This window comes from Rhinatrema bivittatum, chromosome 1 (assembly GCF_901001135.1).
Source record: "Rhinatrema bivittatum chromosome 1, aRhiBiv1.1, whole genome shotgun sequence".
Classification (NCBI taxonomy): Eukaryota; Metazoa; Chordata; class Amphibia; order Gymnophiona; family Rhinatrematidae; genus Rhinatrema; species Rhinatrema bivittatum.
In genome coordinates this window covers 276,960,345-276,980,458 of record NC_042615.1, presented here as the reverse complement: position 1 = coordinate 276,980,458, position 20,114 = coordinate 276,960,345, and the positions used below count along the sequence as shown (strand labels likewise).

Genomic DNA, 20,114 nt, shown 5'->3' with positions numbered 1-20,114 from the left:
GGTATATTCCTTTTAGTGAGGGAAACCAAAGGTTCCCTAAACACGTAAACTATATGCATGAAATATTTTCAAATAGAGAAAGTACAATTAAAATCTTTGCGTGTACTGAGACAAACATACATGCTTTCAGAGCAGAGCTACGTGGTATTTTATAAAACTATGCAGCTCCTGCTGCACAATTTATAAAATACTAGGATAAATCTATGTCCACTTGTGCACATCAATGTTCTATTGCAAATAGTTTGAAAGTTATCCTCAATCGTGGATAAACTAAGCGCACATTCCAGTGTACTTATTACACTAGGGTTTAGATTGCTATCTAAAGTTAAGGGAGACATTTTCAAAGACTTAGGGACCTCTTACATGGCTAAAAATAGTTAACTTGTGTAAGTCAGCCATATTTGGCTGTGGAAATTTTCAGCTGCCTGAAAATATGTGGGTACTTTTGGCACTGTTTTAACTCCTGTTTTAGCGTGAGTTTTTCTGGCGCTAAAACCCCTAGGGGTTAGGTTAGTGCCGAAAAACACACTCTAAAACAGAGTTTAGCTTCAGAGCAGCTTATTTCATCAGCCCCTTAGATAATACAGTTTCAACTGGCAGCACGCCAACTATGGTACAAGTCATTGTAGGCAGTAATTAAAAGAGCCTTAATCTTTTGGAGGTATCAGATAGTCACATATGGTTAGTGTTTAACTTCTGATTTATTATTGTGTGCCTGCCAAGAGGCACTAGCACGCCAATCCCTGCGTGATGTCCTAGCACAACTAGCTGGGACATCAAGGAGACTTCTAAGTCAGATGCCTTCCACACCTGCAGGGCCACTTCTTCCACTCTTTGCCCCTGTTGCACACTGACAAAGGCAGAGTTTCTCAGGAACCACCGAGAATCTAGCTTTATTTCTTGAGCTCCTCTCCTGGAAAATTCCACAGAAACTTGGGTCCTTGCCAGGTATGGAAGTCTTGCTGCTTTACAGGGCTATGCTTCCTTTGTACTCCTTCCACTGATCTGCGAGCTCCTTCAGCTGGACACTGCCTTCCCAACTATCTACGTGGAACACACAGGAAAGAAGATGGCAGTCCCAGTTTGAAAAAAATACATTGTAATGTGACCACCTCACTCTTTTAATGAGATGTTTTGAAAACAGTCTTTTCTATGTTTTCTGTGTTGCCCCCTCCCCCAATTCATTCAGTGTCTGTCCCGGGCCCATCAGATAAAGCCCAGCTCCCTCCTGCAATCTTAAAAACTGACATGCCCCCACCCCCATCCCAGAACCCATGGATAGGGAAGTGTATGAGGTACCTTCAACCTTGCACACAAGCCACCCCCCCCCCCCCACACACACACACTCCCACCCCCTTTACAGACACACACAATTAAATTATGCATTTATAACACATTTTACATTAAAAAGAACATTCAAAAGTGCAGTCTTCTGAGGCAAAAATATCACTTTGAACATGCATATTATATTTACATGCACTTCTGTGTGCCAAGCAGGAAACTCTGCCAAAAAGATTTTCGCAACTCCTATGGAATTAGATGTTTGTTTTTTTTAATGTAATCTTTTATTGACCAAAACAAGTTTATTTATTTATAATTTTTATATACCAACATTCGATAAGAGATATCACACCGGTTTACATTCAGGTACTGTAGGTATTTCCCTATCCCCAGAGGGCTTGCAATCTAAGTTTTGTACGTGAGGCTATGGAGGGTAAAGTGGCTTGCCCAAGGTCGCTAAGGGCCGTATTTAGTTGGTTACTAAGAGGGGGAAGGAGGTTAGTTCAAGTGTTGGTTTCAATATACATAGGGTTTTATACAGTGGTTATATAACAGGGGGACTATATACACAGGTTTATATACCAGGCTTGTATGTTGAGGATTATATGCAAGGGCTCTATATATATATACACCAGTGTTGTATGCTAAAGGATTATTTACAAGGGTTATCTATATACATGCCAAAAATTATACAAGAGTTATATACATAAATGCCGTTAACACAAATAACCTCACATGATGTATGCAATGCTTCAAAACAGTACTGTCAGGTCATTTTATATTAATTGTAAGATGATAATAACAGTATAATAAACATTTTCAAAAAATAACTTGTTTTTGCAATTAGCAAAAGTATAGGGACAGAGTCATCTCTAAATTCGAGATCAGTTATGTGAGGTAAGAATATCTATAACATACAACATTTAGCTGTTGAGTAACTGAGCCTACAACCATTCACTCAGAGGTGACCAAATGGCTTGAAATGACTGCAACCTATCCTGCCTGATCACTGACAAATGCGACAGTCGATAATGTGTGTGAAGTCTGTGAATCACAGCTGATAAAGAAGGAGGGTCAGGACATTTCCACGCCTTTGCCAGTTCACATCGTTCAGCTATAAAGATCTGGGTTCAAAGGATTTGGCGTGACTTGGCTAGGCCCTCTACCGGTAGGTTTAGCAAGATTTGTTGAAGTTGTAATATTATCTCTTCCCCTATTAGTGAAAATATCCACCTACAAATCTTGTCCCAAAAAGCTACCGCCTTAGGGCAGCGCCACCATATATGGATATAGGTTCCTTCTTGTCCACATTGTCTCCAACACTTACTAGATGTGGTAGGGAACATAGCGTGTAATTTAACTGGGGTCAGATGCCATCAATATAATAACTTAGAGCAATGCTCTTGAATAGATGCAGATATAGAGCTTTTTACCACCCTAAAAAATATCAAGTCCCAGTCATTCTCAGATAAGGGGGCATCAAGATCCTGAGACCAAGCAGTAAGATGAGAGAACTTGTAGGGTGAGAGAGCATTGAGAAGTGTATATATTTTTTAAATCACTCCTTTGATTTTACCAGAGTGGTCACAGTAGTTTTCGAAGAGGGATTTAGAGGGGCGTAGCACCTGACCTCCCTTTAATGCTATCAGAAAGTGGCGAACCTGAGCGAAATTCAAAAAGTGCTTTGCAATCCCTGGGTATTTACTCTGGAAATCAGCGAAAGTTATCATAGAACCCTCTTTTCGCAGGTGTCCAATGCAAACAATACCTCCCGCAGCCCATTCAGAGAAAACTGAGAAGTCTAATCCCGCTGGAAAACTAGAATTATGGAATAGTTGGGATAAATGAAAATATGTAAAGGAGCCTACTAATTTGATCCGTCACTGAGTCCAGGCTTTAAGCATATTCCCCATCACTAGGGGCAGATAGATCACGGGCCTCCATGTCGCCTTGGGCTGCCAAGGTAAGGCCTGCAACGGCATAAGAATATAAGAACTTGCCATACTGGGTCAGACCAAGGGTCCATCAAGCCCAGCATCCTGTTTCCAACAGTGGCCAATCCAGGCCATAAGAACCTGGCAAGTACCCAAAAACTAAGTCTATTCCATGCTACAGTTGCTAGTAATAGCAGTGGCTATTTTCTAAGTCAACTTAATTAATCCTGCCCACCATGGCTTGTTCCAGACTCACCCACTGTTTAACTTCTCTTTGATTATAGATATCTACCAAGGCCCTGAGTTGAGCCCCACCGAAATACCACATCAGATTAGGAACACCCCATTGTGCTTAGGAAGATATAAGACAGCTCTTGCCACGCGAGGGGGTTGCTTCTTCCAGATATAGTCAAAAATCTTTTTCTGCCACATTTTTAAAATGTTCGCAGAGATATGGATGGATATATTTGAGAAAAAGTACAAAAGCCTGGGTAATACATTCATCTTAATGACTGCTATTCGGCCTACCCAAGAAAAACGTTCCCGATTCCAGGTGTTTAAGTCCTTCTCAATTTTCCTCAATAGGGGAGCATAATTGAGGGCAAATAATTTGGATAGGTTCGTGCTTAAATTGACCCCAGGTACTTAATGGATTGTTTAGCCCACCGAAATGGGAAATCTCTAGCAATGCGTTCTATCTCCAATCCAGATAAATTAACATTTAAAATCTCAGATTTATCGTAATTTACCTTGAAGCCCGCTACCTTATGAAATTGGTCTAATTCCTCCACCAACCCCCTCAATGAGTTGTGTGGTTCAGTAAGGGTGAACAATACGTCATCAGCGAAAAGGGATAATTGTACTGAGAGGCCTCTACCTCGACACTCCGGATGCTCTCTGAGTTCCATACCCGGGTGGCAAGTGGCTCTAAAATAATAGCAGAAAGCATTGGGGAGAGGGGGCATCCTTGTCTAGTTCCTCTTTGTATATGAAAACTAGGGCCATAGTCTCCGATCACCTTTACCCGAGCTTGAGGAGAGTCGTATAACTTCGCCACCTACTTCTGAAAGTGCTCCCCAAATCCCAGTTTTTGTAATACCTTAAATAAAAACGGTCAGTGCACCAGGTCAAATGCTTTTTCAGCGTCCATTGCCAATAGAATTGAAGGGGAATGTCTGCGTTGGACCCAATTCACAAGATTGATCACTTTGCGTATATTGTCACTGGCCATATAAGCAGGCACGAAGCCTACTTGATCGGGATGTGTGAGATTAGGGAGAACAGTGTTCAGTCTCTCCGCCAAAATTCTCACCAGTAGCTTGAGATCTACATTGATCAAAGATATTGGTCTGTAGGACCCACATAGGGATGGGTTCCTCCCTGGTTTCGCCAATATTGTTATGCCTGCTACATTAGCATGGGTTGCGAGGGCGTCATCATTCCTAAGGGAGTTAAACATCTCAGTGAGAGGAGAGACTAGTATATGTGCTAATTTTTTGTAGTATGTTCCCATCAGACCATCTAACCCAGGGGATTTACCCGCTTTTAGCATTTTAATGGCCTGTAGCACCTCGGGCTCCCTTATGGGGCTATCCAGAGATGCCCGCTGTTCAGGCGTAAGCACTTCCAGGGATAAGGTAGCCAAGTAAGCGTCCATATCTGTCTCCAATATAGTCTTATCAGCTGAATACAAAGTAGAATAGATGTCTGTAAAACTGTTTCTAATTTTTATTTTATTATTTATTTTATTTAACATTTTTATATACCGACATTCGTTGGGAACATCACATCGGTTTCCAGAGAACAAATAATGCAGCATAACAGGGCTTTACAATACATTTAATTCAAACTGGGGAAGGGGGGTGTAATAGGACTATGACAGGCAAACTATAACAGGCAACCAGCAAGTTGGGGAAGGAAGTGCATAGCAAGCAATCACAATTACAATAAGTCAGGGGTCAATATAATAGTGAGGATACAGGAGGGGGGGAATGGCCGAGGAATGGAGACATGGTAGAGGTTAAGAGTTATACAAAAAGAGGTGCTGAAAAAATTTACAGGCGCTGAAACTATTTACAGGATTGTAATAGTATAACATTAGAGCAAGAAAAATATGTTGCAGGGTAGGGAGAAGGGGAAGATGGGGATAGAGAGGAGAGGTGCGGAAACAGGGGCGGATTCCCGATGACGACTGGCCCAGGGATTTGCCGCCCAGGCCGGCCCAGGAGATACCACGTGGTCTGCAGAGCGTGGCTCTGTCACAGCCACGCTCTGCAGACCACGTGACTAGAGCGACCGTCCCACCGGGGGATGCCCGATCCCCCGATAGGCCAATCCGCTCCTGCGCAGAAACTATTTACAAGGTAGGAGTGGTAAAAGAGTTGCAGGGTGGGGGGGGGGGGGGGGGGTAGAGGGGAAGAGGGGATGGAGAGGAAATGCATGGAGAGGAAAGGTGCGGAAACTATTTATAAAATTGAAATAGTATAAAATTATTGCAAGAGAAAAGAGTTGCAGGGTGAAGGGGTGAAGGGGATGGAGAGGATAGGGGGGAGAGGGGAATAAACAGAAAAGTCAAGAGGAGGGAGGGGACTGACGGAGGCAGCAGTAGGCTGGGCAGCGGGGCAAAATAAAAGGGGGACAAATAACAGAAAAGGGTGGGTGTGGAGTAGGACAGAGGGAAGAGAAAGGGGTGAAGGAGGATTGAGAGGCCTCGGCAAACAGCCCTGGAAAGGAAGGGTGGGGGGTTGGAGGGGGGGAGAGAGGGGGAGATTTACAAATGGGAGAGTGAGGGGATTAGGTGTTGCCTCTCTAGGCCTGCGTAACCTCCTCCTTCAGAGGAAGTTACAAATTGGCCACTTGCAGATCTTATTTTGGCGATATTATTTTGAGCTAGTACTGTCTTCAGACGTCTCACTAGTAGACGCCCTGCCTTATCTCCCTCCTCAAAATATTGCTGCTTATCTAGCCTTAAACACTGAAGCTATGGCTTCAGTGTTTAAGGTTTGAAGGCCTTCCCCTTCTCACTCACCCCACTTACAGTCCATCCTCTCTCTCACACTCTCCTCTCCCCTCTCATGCCATTCTCTCTCACTCACACCCCCACTTTCCCTTCCCTTCCACTCCACCCACCGGGTCTCTTCTTTTTTTTTCTGTCCGCCGGGTGTGGGCACGTCATACCGCTGTCTTTCTGCCTGTGGGGTGTGGAATCCCCGACGGCACATCTCAATTGCAGCTGCTGCCTCTGTCTTCTTCCTGTGGGGCCAGGGCTGGGGCCTGGCCCCGCCCCTGCGATTACATCATAAACCTGTGCCGCCTCTGCCGCTGTTTTCCTGCTCGTGGGCTGGGAGCCCAGCGAATATATCAGGAATCTTACCGCCGCCGCCGTTGTTGTCTTCTTCCTAACCGCAGGTCTGGGGATCCCTGTGGGTACATCATAAATATGGACCACTGCCGCTATTTTCGTCCTTCTCGCAGGGTTGGGAGCCCCGCGAGCACATGAAAAATGGCCCACCGCCTCCCCAGGTGTGCTGCCCTGTGTAAATGCACAGTATGCACACCCAGTCAGGCCGGGCCTGGTTGTAATTCAAATTTGTAATACATTGGTATTTTTCACTTGTTTTTGAAACTGGAGGTATCAGTGTGTGTGAAATGAGGTATGTCTGTATAGTTTGTGATATGATTTTATAAGCGTAAGTGTTCTGCACAGTGTATTTTAAAATCTGTTTTTTTTGTGGGGAGCTTTTAGTAATTCTATAAATATGTTATATTTAAGGGTGCGGAATATGCCCTATTAGATTTTCACTAAAAATTTGTATTGAAAAAAGAAAAAAAAATAAAGTCGTTAAGAGTATTCTTGATTTTTTTCCCTTTTTCATATTTTTGGACCACCTCGCTCATTTCATTTAGGTTTGTTCATCTATCAACAGGTAGCAAGAATGATCATCACAGTGACACTTAAACAGCAGAAAGCTTACAAAACAGCAACATAACAATAGACCTTTAATATTGTTATTAAAGTTCAGAGTTCCTCCCTAGTGTGAACAAGAGAAAACAAATGTTTGTTTTTTTAATTTGCTGACTGGGAGGCACCCATGCCCCTGGAAGTGCCCACTGGCATGGGCAAAGGCTGTCTGGCATATATTTGCTGACAAAGTTTAAGGCAGGCTGGAGGAAGGGCTTTCGTAGCACTAGTGGAGCAGCTTAGTCAGAAGCAGGGCAGAGAGCCTGACTTCTTTAAAAAAGAAAAATAAAGTTTTATTTTTTTTTCTCCTGCAGCTCACTACTCTAACAGTAGCCCATTGATCTAGCCCCACTCCCACCCCAGCACTCTGAACAGAGGGAGAGTTAATCGTATCAATCACTGTAGCTTGATGGAATAACCTTAATCCTATTAATCACAGTAGCATGATGGGTTAGCCTCAGGGAGGGTGGGGTTGGAGAAAGGCAGAAGTGCTATACTGACTGCCAAACTCCAAGAAAAAAAAGGGGGAATAGACTTAAAACATTCAGCCCCCAGTAAAAGAGGGCAGCTAGGGAAAGCAATGTAATATCAGTATTAGTGTGCTTTTAAGAGGCTTTTAATTATTGGAAGTTAATCCTGTTTCCCTGAGTCAAGGTAAGGGAACAGGACAGTTAATTGTAAGGATTTGGGAAAGGAATGTGGTTTTATTTTTACCTGTTCTTATTAGAGGGCAGGGTGGAAATTTGTGGAAATGAATGTGCTGTTTTTCTTTAAGAAAATTGAAACAGGAATATTATATTTCCTAGCTAGCTAACTAGTCCAAATAGCTTGCAGATTTCCAGTTACAGAGAGTTAGCCTCTTTTATTGATTTTTATAGCCAGGGAGTAGGTTGTTGTGGAAGGAAGAACCAACACTTGCTGTAATCTGACCCTCCATCTGCACTGCTGCTGCTACAAAGACCACTATATCTCTGGGCTTACATATCTCTGGATGCAAGTCCAGAAATAAGTGTGGCAACCCCCCCGCTACCCAGGACGTATATACTAGACCTGGCCAGGCAAGCACCATTCAATGTAAAGCAACACAAAAGAAAAAACAAACTTACAAAGATATTTACCTAGAATATATGTGCAGAGCCTGTAAAGATAGAAAACAATACAAAAAAAAATAATTTTTTAAAATGCAAACCATAGGGGGATGATGATGTATTAGGTGCTAACTTTAGTGCACATTTTTACTCCTGTTTTAGTGTACATTTTTCTTGTGTAACTTAACTCTGGTATGTAATGGGTTTTTAATTCCTAAAAAAATTCGCACCACAACAGGAATAAAAAATCAGCATTATGATTAGTGAGGGCAAATGCAAATCGCATGTAAAAGAAGGCATTAACTATTCCCACAGCAATGCAGAGATGTGCGTTAAAGGGCAAACAACTTAAAGCACATTTTCTTAACACTGTAAATTTAACTCCTGGGTCAGTCAGAGCAGGAGTCAAATTTAACTCATATTTCTGGTTGCCATGTTATACTATTGCTGTACCCAGTGAACTTCTACCACACTGGCACAACAATATGGGCAGGCCAGGACAGCGCCATGAAATCAGAGTCACCCACAAGCGCGCACCGGGATCCAACCGTGTAACTTTGCTGCTGCTATGGACTGTGGGTAAGTAGTAAAACAAAAAAATCTAGGGTAGTCAGCGGGCTTTGAGGAGTCGGGGCTAGTAAGGTAAGGGAGGCAGGTTAGGTAGGGGGTTTAGGAAGTCTACTCCTTTACAGGGACGAACTGGGAGGGAACTGGGAAATTCCCTCCTTACACACTCAAGACGGGAATCGCGCAGACATGATGCATTGATATAAAACCGTGCGCGCATGTGCGCTCTGGTAGCCGATTTTATAACATGCGTGCGCGCCGGCAAATGTGTGCACATTTGCGCATGCGCGGCAGTTTGAAAGTTATCATCCAATAGCTGGATTTTAAAAGCCTTGCGCGCGTAAAATCCGGGGTTTACGCGTGTGGCCGGGCCTTGTGAGCGCCAAGCGAATTTTCAAAGGGGCCCGGCCACGCGTGCAAAGCCCGGTACGCGTACAAGTGCTGGGCTTCTTCGAAGGAGCGGGCCGGGATAGCGCCATTGTTCGCTGTCCCGAAGACTTGCTCGCCAGCAGCTGGCCGGCGCATACAACTTGCTTCAGCTTGGGAGCTGAAGTAAGTTGCAAAACAAAGAAAAATACTAACAAAAGGTAGGGTTTAGGGGGTATGGAGGAGAGGGGAAGAAGGAGAGAGTATGGGTAAGTGGGTAGGGCAGTTCCCTCCCAGTCCACTCCTTAATTCCGCTGCACGGAAATTGCAAAAGTCCCCCCCCCCCCCTACGTGTGACACCCACACATATACGCGGGGATTATAAAATCCGGCGTGCATGTGCGTGTGGCACTCCAATTTTATAACATGCGTGCGCATGTTATAAAATTGGTTCGTCCATGTGTGCGCGCCGAGAAGCACACGCACATGGACACGTGTGTTCACATTATAAAATCTACCCCCGAGTGTATACCATTCAGCTGAAGATGACTTCCCAAGAGAGCTTATGTCTTGTTCAGCTATAGATGCAAGCCCTAGAGGGCTTTCACCTTCTTTGGTTTGAGATGGAGTAAACACATTTCTGGTGGCCACATTTATTCTGTTGCTGCACTCAGTCTGGTAGAAAGGCACTACCAGATGGGCACAGCGATAAAATATCATGGCCACCAGAAGCATGAGTTAACTTTTACTCCATCTCAGGCCAAGGAGTTAACTTGAAAACCCACATAAGTGCATTAAACCAGGAGTATGAAGGTAAACACTTGAAGCTGGAAGGAGTGTGACCAAAATGCACTTGTATGTAAGGTTGTGCCCAAGTCGGGATGCCCAGTGCCAATCTCATATGCAAGGCCATTTTGCTAGGTGAAGCTCTCCGGAACAGGCAACTACAGCCATTTGAGATGCACAGCACCAAACAGGTAAATTTTAAAAGGAGCATGCATGCACCCATACATGCACATATTGGGCAAGTGAGCAAAAATACACTCAATTTTATATTGTGTGTGCAAGTACATGCGTATCATTTAAAATATCCCTACCGTTTTTATGTGTAGCCTATATGAGAGAGAGAGAGACAAGCTGACACTAGCTCCCACTGTAAGAGGGGCATTTTGGGAGGAGCAGTGTAACAAGGATCTACAGACCCTTGCACCCTAGGCAGACTAATGTAAGACTACCCCCCCCCCCCCAAAAAAAAAAAACAACCCACCTTGAGTTGAAAGTGCCCCTCTTACAGTGGAGATATAGATTGTCTAACAGCCTCTCTCTCTCTCTCCCTCCCTCTCTCCTCTGTTCAGGATCCCTCATGTTAGCTCACTTTTTTCATTTACAACGCTTTTTAAACTCCTGTTCGATTTGCATCCTTTTAGCTTACTGCATTCCACGGGACTTCTGTTTTTATATGCAGTAAAATGTAACTCCAATTTTAGCACTGGATTTATTACATCAGTACTTTATTTAAAGGCAATATTTATCAGACTGTTGGTTGAGCATGGTATAAGGTTTCTACAAGAAAAAGAACATAATCATTAATGATGATTTAATATATTTTGCATTAAAAAGAAAATGTTTGAATTGATTGACAATTTTTTTTTGTGTTTAATCATATGTAAGCATGTATGAAAAAAGTATTTTCTGGGTTTATAGTGTTACGAGCGCGGAGGCGCGGTCGCTTCGGACTGGAGATATGAGCCCTTGGCTCGCTATGCCGCTCAGAGAGGAGCCCCGAGAGCACAGCGAAAGGTGAGCTGATGCCAGCACGGGCGAAGCAGGAACAAGGCTGGAGATAAGACAAGGCGTGGATAACCGGGGTGGGAACGAAGCGGGTTCAGACCTCCACTGGACCTTCACGCACCGATGAGATCCAGCAATGCAATGCTGATCTCGAGAGTGGTCCTCCGACTACTCGACAGCCCTTTCAGACCCGCCGCTGGGGAACGACGAATGCCTGAGGCCAGACAGTGGCTGAGGACAGGAACATGAAGACGTGGACGAAGACTTAGGTGATGACGTGGATACTTGGATGAAGACTCAGGCAACGAGTGGATACTTGGATGAAGACTCAGGCGAAGACTCAGTTACTTAGAAGTTTCAAGCAAGGATTCTTAGACGAAGTCAGGGTCGAGGTACAGAAGACGAGGAGTCAGGATCAAAGTGCTGGGTCGAGACTGCGACGCAGCGCACCCTACACAGTCCACCCATGGGGCTGGTCGCAGACCACGCTGGACTTGAAACAGACTCTAGGCGAGATAATGGAGGCTGATACTGGAACATGGTGAAGATACTGAAGAGGCCTGCACCGGGACGCGCCCTACACAGCCGCCTGTGGCTGGTCGCGGACCATGCCGGACGGAGCAGGTTCGGACAGAGTCTTAGGCATGGATGGACGCAAATGCAAGGGGCTCTGAAGACTAGAACATGTTCAGGATTCAAGATACAGGATTCTCAGACAACTCGGGATTCAATACTCAGGATTCAAGCAGAAGTCTTCCGGAGGCTTGCACTGCAGATGCGAGGAAGGTGTTTTACCATGAGGCACCCTACTCAGCCCGCCCATGGGGCTGGTCGTGGACCATGACATGGCACGCCAGGAAAGGTTGCGACGTGGGACCTGGGACCTGGATGCAGAGCTGACGAAGATGGACGAAGTCAAGATGGAACAGCAGACATCAGGGACAAGGAACATGGCACCTCAGAACTTGAAACATCAGGGCATCTGGAAATATGGACGAAGGAGTTCCACCAGAGGACAAGTCCAGGACATCAGGAACATGAAGACAGAGCCGTCAAAGCAGGAGAAGACCACGAAGGACCTGGACCGAAAAGGAGGACACAGATGACTGTGAGACTCAATCTGAAGGCCAGGAGTGACTGAAGAGGAACCCTTTTATAGGGCTGGGAGGAAGACGCCCTGGATGATGCCATCAGGTGGGGCCCGGGTCATATCCGGCCGCGGGCCCTTTAAATGGGATGAAGAGGCGCGCGCCGGCACTTAGAGGCAGGAAACAGGAAACAGCAGGACCCTGGATAGCGGCCCTGCTGACAATGCTGAGAAGAGGAGGAGCCAGGCTAGGCCCCGACGTCGGAGGCAGCTCCTGCCACTCAAAGGAGGACTGAAGGCGGCTCCTGCCGCGAGGAAAACTGAGAACTGCGGCCTACAGGCTACGGAGAAGATGAAGATGTCGGCGGCCCTGCCGCGACGGTGGGAGCGGCGACGCAGCCTCCGGGCCACTTGAGAGCGGCGCTCTAAGCCGCAGGAAAACATTGGGGATGTCGGCGGCCTGGTTGGCCGCGGGAGAAAGCAGCGCAGAAATCAGCTGAGGTCAGAGGCCTGCTCACGGGATGGGCACCACGAGTAGGAATCGTAACATATAGTTTAAAGAGAAAAAATTTGTTGAAAGAGTTCAGGTATCTGTGTAAAATCATGAGAGGTCTAGAACGGGTAGATGTGAATCGGTTATTTACTCTTTCGGATAATAGAAAGACTAGGGAGCACTCCATGAAGTTAGCATGTGGCACATTTAAAACTAATCGGAGAAAGTTCTTTTTTACTCAACGCACAATTAAACTCTGGAATTTGTTGCCAGAGGATGTGGTTAGTGCAGTTAGTATAGCTGTGTTTAAAAAAGGATTGGATAAGTTCTTGGAGGAGAAGTTCATTACCTGCTATTAATTAAGTTGACTTAGAAAATAGCCACTGCTATTATTAGCAATAGTAGCATGGAATAGACTTAGTTTTTGGGTACTTGCCAGGTTCTTATGGCCTGGATTGGCCACTGTTGGAAACAGGATGCTGGGCTTGATGGACCCTTGGTCTGACCCAGTATGGCATGTTCTTATGTTCTTATATTGTTTATTGTCAGTGTTTTAAAAAATATATTTTTTGTTTTTCTTATTAAAATAAAACTGAAACTGTTACTGTAGGAATTGCTTATTGCAGGTTGTTTATTGATCAGCCCTCCCCTCCACACCCCCCCCCCCTTTCACAGGACATTTTTCTCATTTTTGTTCCTGCTTTCTCTCCCTACCCCTGGGAGGCAGACTAGGTGGGTCACATTTGGCTGCACAAAGCCTGGCAGGAAGGAAGGGTTTTCAGAGCTTCCTCATCATGGGAACATCATGGTCCCTCCCTTCACCCCACCCTTGGCTTAGGACACCCAAATGGGAGGGACTCCACCGCGAGGCAGTGTAGACTAAGCCAAGCCAACCATTTTTACCTTCTGTAAAAAATTCACAGATCTTCCAGTGCTACTAGCGTCTCTGACGAGTAGAAGCTATCATTTGAATCTACTCACCAAGGCAAGGAAGCCAATTTAGTAATGTCAAGTAATGTAATTGCCTTAGAAAACAGAATCCCTCTGTGCACCTAACAGGCCTCTTCAATATCCTATATCCGAGGTTCCCCAAATCTGAAACCGTTCCTGGAGGACCCCCAGCCAGTCAGGCTTTCAGGATATCCACAATGAGTTTGCATGCTATGGAGGCAGTGCATACAAATTTATTTCATGCATATTCATTGTGGATACCCTGAAGGCCTGACTGGCTGGGGGGGTCCTCCAGGACAGGTGTGGGAACCACTGTCCTATATCAAAGGTATACGCATCAGCAAGGTAGGCGTAGCAGGTGGTCTGCAGTCATTTGCCTTTCTCTCAAAACTAAGCAGCTTCAAACACAAGAAGGCATGGAAGCTAGACAAAAACAGTTACAAGGCTTTGTGTCGGGGAGAAGCTGCAAATTGTAATAGGCCTTCAGATGAGGTGGTATAGGCTGCAGAGACTCTGCCTGCTTGAATGTTAAAAGGCAAAATAAAAAATGACACTTATCAGTAACATTTCTACAACTATTCCCTTTACTTACCACTGGGCTGAAAGCTCTTGGCATATTAGTATTAATTTATTCAGTTCATTCCAGGTGAAAAGACCAATGATTGGTCTCTTCATTGACTATTATAAAATGTGCTTTTTGAAGTTGCCATGCAATTCTAGACTTGTTAATTGTCTGAATGCATCCTTGCTTTGTCCAGGGTTATCTCTTCTTTATTCATTTGTTGCAGGTGTAACCGCAAATTCTGTGCATCCTGGGATTGTGAGGACGGAGGTGATGCGCTATTACGGATGGGTTTTCCGTGCCCTCTTTCATTTCTTGGGATTCTTCTTCTTCAAGGTGATCAACAATTGGGAGTAGTTAGGGGGATGTGTGGTGGGCCGCAGGAAGTGTCTTTAGGATAGATGATTGGGCAATCATACAGGTCTGAAGAAATCAGGTATTCCCTCTAAATTGTAATATTGTATGGATCTGCAGGAAGTATGCTGACATCTGGTATTTCCACAGTGCAAAATGCTATTATGATGAAACAGAAGTTTCATACGGGCAGAAGCAGCCTGAAGAGCCAGCCCAGTCAGACTGTACAGACGACAGAAGGAGCTCTAAAGGGAGTTCCAGAGAGAACATTGCTTTAAGGCAGGAAGAAAGAGTCAAAATTGGCTAGTGGATTGTAAAGCCAGAAGGAACAGGAAACACAAGCCTGCTGGGAAATGTAGTCTGGAGATCCTGTTGTAGGTCATCAAAATAAACACTTAGGGGTAGATTTTCAAAAAGGGCGCCTCGCATACTTTTGTAGGCGCATCAGGCGCAAACAAAAGTACGCTGGATTTTAGTAGATACGCGCGTAGCCGCGCGTATCTGCTAAAATCCTGGATCGGCGCGCGCAAGGCTACCGATTTCGTGTAGACGGTGCGCGCCGAGCCGCGCAGCCTTCCTCCGTTCCCTCCGAGGCCGCTCCGAAATCGGAGCGGCCTTGGAGGGAATTCACTAACGCCCTCCCCTCACCTTCCCCTCCCTTCCTCTACCTAACCCACCCCCCCGGCCCTGTCTAAACCCCCCCCCTACCTTTGTTGGGGGATTTACGCCTCCCAGAGGGAGAAGTAAATCCCCACGTGCCAGCGGGCCGCTGGCGCGCCTAGACACAACCCGGGGGCGGTTCCGGAGGGTGCGGCCACGCCCCGGACCGCCCCGGGCCGAAACCACGCCCCCGGGCCCGCCCCAAAATGCTGCGTCCTGCCCCGAAAACGGTGCACTGCTCGGCCCCGCCCCCAACACGCCCCGACACGCCCCCCTCGGAAAACCCCGGGACTTACACGAGTCCCGGGGCTCTGCGCACACCGGCAGGCCTATGTAAAATAGGCGCACCGGCGCGCAAGCCCTGCTCGCGTAAATCCAGGCGGATTTACGCGAGCAGGGCTCTTAAAATCCGCCCCTTAATACCAGCAGCTTTAAGAAAAATATTTAGATAAAGTATGGACTATTCAAGGAGAGTGTAAGGAAATTCAGAAGCAGTCTCTCAGAGCATTGTTGACACAATAAATTAAATAGATTATCACCTTCAATTGACTCACTAATGAGCTAGTTTGTCTGCATAACATTTAAATTTGAATTTATTAAAAAGGTATAGTCTATACTTTCATAATAAATATTTCAAGGCAGATTACAATAGTACATGCATAAAATAGTAAAACATGTATACAAAACAAAAACAAATATAACTACAAAAGCAGTTTAGTGAACTAATCACTAATCTGCAATAATATATCTACAGCATTTATAGACATTTATTAGACAAGCAGCCATACTATGATGGACATTTGATAAGTTAATCATTGTCCAATAATGACTATATTGACTGTTCAAGACTGTTCAAATATGTCTTTAGAGCTTTCTTAAAGGTAATGGTATTTTCAATTGTTCTGATGCTGTCAGGTCCTACTACCGAAAAAGGTCTATCCTTTATGTCCAGCTGAGCTAGTTTTACTGACAGGAATTCCAGGAGTCATTTCCCTCCAGATCTTAATATCCTGGGAGGGTATATATATTCTTAGAACAGAACTAAGCCAACAATTCAGGTCATCGTAAATCATTTTATGTATTAAATTGGCAACTTTGTAAAAGGCTCTCCATTTGATGGGTAGCCAATGTAATTGAATTTTCCTAGTTGGTTTGCATTATAAGGTTTATCTCATATGTTAATAGGGCTGGGATTCTTGTAAGTCATGTGATTTTTGTAAATTGAGCCCAGAAGGCAGGACGAAACTAAAGCTGAATTTAGGCATACTTTTCAACTTCTAGACCACATTCTAGTATTTCAGCAAATTCTGCCATGTCAGCAACTTTTTAATAGTTTTTCAAGTCTAAAAGCAATTTCATGGTGCAGTAAGGATAGCTTTATAGGAAAATAGCGGCCTGCTGCACCGTGGTAACACGTGCCTGCCTATCACAGACCAGGAGCAACACTCCTGGGGAAGCCATGGAGCCAGCAGTATCATTCCTCGCTAATGCGGCTTCCGATCTGGTGCGCACCGCAGCTAGAGGAGTGTCATCAGCTGTGGCAGCCAGGAGGCAACTCTGGCTCCGAAGCTGGTCGGCCGACGCGTCTTCCAAATCAAGGCTCACAAGGATGTCCTTCAAGGGATCCCTCCTGTTCGGCAGCGAACTAGAGAAACTGGCTGACAAATGGGCGAATCCCCACTGCTGCAGTTACCGGAGGACAGGAATAAGAGAAACCAGCGACCTTTCCCCTGATCCTCCAGGGGCAGGGGTACACAGCGCTTCAATCCATACAGAAACACTTATCAAGCGTCTCGTCCTACAGGCAGGAACCAGTCCTTTCGGAACAAGCACAACAAAAGGGGAACCAGATCGGGTCCAGGCCCCAGCCGCACCCCACAATGAGAATCAGCCGACCTGTCCAAAGGAAGAAGCTATAGGGGGCAGACTTGCCCTATTCTACCAAAGATGGGTCGAGATAACGTCGGACAAGTGAGTCCTAATCATCATTCGAGAGGGGTACTACCTGGATTTCCTCCAAACCCCTCCGGACAAGTTAGTGGAATCCCCCTGTCACGACCCCTCCAAGAGGGCGGCAGTGGAAGCTACGCTGACAAGATTACTGGCCCTTGAGGCCATAATGCCCAGTGCCGTCACAACAAATAAATACTGGGCATTATTCCATTTACTTTATCGTCCCCAAGAAAGAGGGTACGTTCAGACCCATCCTGGACCTCAAGTCGGTCAACCGCCATGTGAGGATTCCCCGCTTCCGCATGGAAACCCTACGCTCTGTAATAAGGGCGATACAACCGGGAGAGTTTCTCACATCCCTGGATCTGTCGGAAGCATACCTACACATTCCGATCCATCAAGATCATCAGCGCTTCCTACGCTTCAACATCCTGGACCGTCACTACCAGTTCCGGGCACTACCCTTCGGGTTAGCCACAGCACCCCGGACATTCACCAAGATCGTAGTGATGGTGGCGGCAACACTGAGGAAGGAAGGGATCCTCGTACACCCTTACCTAGATGACTGGCTGATCAGGGCAAAATCCTCAGAGGAAAGCCACCAGGCAACCAACAGTCAAAACTCTACTGGAGAGCCTCGGATGGGGGGTCAACACAAACAAGAGCGGTCTGCAACCCTCACAGTCTCTAGAATACTTAGGAGTCCGATTCGACACCAAAGAAGACAAGGTCATCCTAACACCGACAAGGAGATCAAAACTGAGGAAATAGTTGCAAACCCTGCTGAGCGAACCTCGCCCCACAGCATGGGATTACCTACAAGTCCTCGGTCTCATGGCATCCACCCTGGAGGTAGTACCATGGGCACAAGCTCACATGAGACCCCTACAGCACTCCCTCCTATCGCGATGGAATCCACTCTCCCAGAACTACACTGTACGTCTACAGCTCCCGGGCAGAGTTCAGACCCAAATATGATGGTGGCTACAAGACGACCACCTGAGCCAGGGAACAAGACTATCCTCACCAACCTGGATCTTGCTCACCATGGATCCCAGCCTACGAGGGTGGGGTGCACACTGCGAGGAGCTAACCGCCCAAGGGCAGTGGAACGCAGAAGAGTTGGGATGGAACATCAATCGCCTGGAAGCCCGGGCAGTCAGATTAGCCTCCTTACGGTTCGGGCACAGACTCCGAAACAAAGCGGTCAGAGCTTTGTCGGACAATGCCACATCAACCGTCAGGGAGTAACCAGAAGCCAACAAGTGTCTCTGGAAATAGACCCCCGTGGGCGGAAAGGAATCTCCAGGAGATCTCGGCCGTCTACATCGCCGGGAAAGACAACATCACGGCAGATTACCTCAACAGAGAAAGTCTAGACCCAGGAGAATGGAAACTATCGACCACAGCATTCCAACTGATAGTGAACCGTTGGGGAACACCAACTATGGACCTTCTGGCAAACTGGTCCAACGCCCAAGTGCCCAGTTACTTCAGCCACAGGCGGGAACCTCAGTCCCAGGGGATTGACACCCTGGTACAGACCTGGCCACAGGGGACTCTGTTGTATGCCTTCCCGCCGTGGCCCCTACTAGGCGCAATCATTCACAAGATTGGACTACACAGGGGACCAGTACTTCTTGTGGCCCCGGACTGGCCAAGAAGACCGTGGTACGCAGACATGCGAAGACTACTGACAGGGACTCCCCTACCACTACCTCCACACAGAGACCTGCTCCAACAAGGGCCGATCCTCCACAAGGATCCAGCTCAATTCTCTCTTACGGTCTGGCCATGAGAGGGCTCACCTGAGAAAGAGTGGAATCTCGGGGGCTGTAATCAACACCCTACTCCGAGCACACAAGTTCTCTACATCTGTAACATACATAAGGATTTGGAGAATATTCGAAGCCTGGTGCCAGGACCACGACGACATACCACGCTCAGTCAAAATTCCGGCAATCTTGGAATTCCTACATTGTGATGCTACAGAACCAAGCGCGAGGGCAACACTATAGCCTCTCACCCGGATTTTTCACACTTCCTGAAAGGAGTCAAGCTCATCCGACCCCCTCTAAAGTGGCTGGTTCCTGGTCCTGGATTTCTTAGCAGGAGCCTCTTTCAGACCTCTCCGTGGCCTGTCGCTCCGCCTACTAACATTGAAGACAGCCTTCCTGCTGGCAGTTTGTTCAGCCCGTCATATATCCGAGCTACAAGCACTGTCCTGCCGGGAGCCGTTCCTCAGACTCACCCCGGGAACCATCCAGTTATGCACAGTCCCGTCGTTCCTCCCCAAAGTGGTGTCTCACTTCCATATCAACCAAACCATCTCACTACCACTGCCAGATGAACATAAGAATTCGGAAGAGGCCCGAAGTCTATGCCACCTCAACATCGGCAGACTCCTATCCAGATATCTGGAAATGTCGGATCCCGTACGAAAAACGGACCACCTATTGGTCCTTCACAGCAGGAAGAGGCAAGGGGAAGCAGCCTCGCAAGCAACCATAGCCCGCAGGATCAAAGAAGTTATCAAGGCAGCCTATGTAGAAGCAGGCAAGCCGCCGCCTCTACAAGTCAAGGCCTATTCTACTAGAGCCCAGGCAGTGTCCTGGGCAGAAACCAAGATGTTGTCTCCCACCGAGATTTGCAGGGCGGCGACATGGTCCTCCTTTCACATCTTCTCCAGGTTTTACCGCCTGGATGTTCAGGCTCGGGAGGACACAGCATTTGCAAGGGCAGTACTAAGTGGATCACGGGCAGCCTCCCACCTGGTTCAGGAGTAGCTTTTATACATCCCATTGGTCCTGAGTCCATCTGCTACACACTAGGAAATGGAGAAATTACTTACCTGATAATTTTGTTTTCCTTAGTGTAGACAGATGGACTCAGCATCCAACCCACAGCTGCCGTTACTCATGGAATGCTCGAGTGACTCAAGGTTAAGCCATGCTTTCCTTCATCTAGGATACGTTTCCCGGTTGAGGGCACTGGCGGTCTCCAGCTATAGCCAAATTCAACCAACTCAAGTTAATCAAGTTATAAAGTTAATCAAGTTCTGCACGT

General features: G+C 46.5%; 1 protein-coding gene across 2 annotated transcripts in view; it reads left to right on the top strand.

Moving 5' to 3' along the window:
- LOC115087724 (retinol dehydrogenase 11-like) overlaps positions 1-20,114 on the top strand; it is a 101,002-nt gene that overhangs the window by 54,963 nt on the left and 25,925 nt on the right. For both annotated transcript variants that reach the window (XM_029595249.1, XM_029595240.1), the window contains exon 5: positions 14,308-14,417. In XM_029595249.1, coding sequence (XP_029451109.1) covers positions 14,308-14,417 — 110 coding nt within the window. The remainder of the gene's footprint in view (positions 1-14,307; positions 14,418-20,114) is intronic.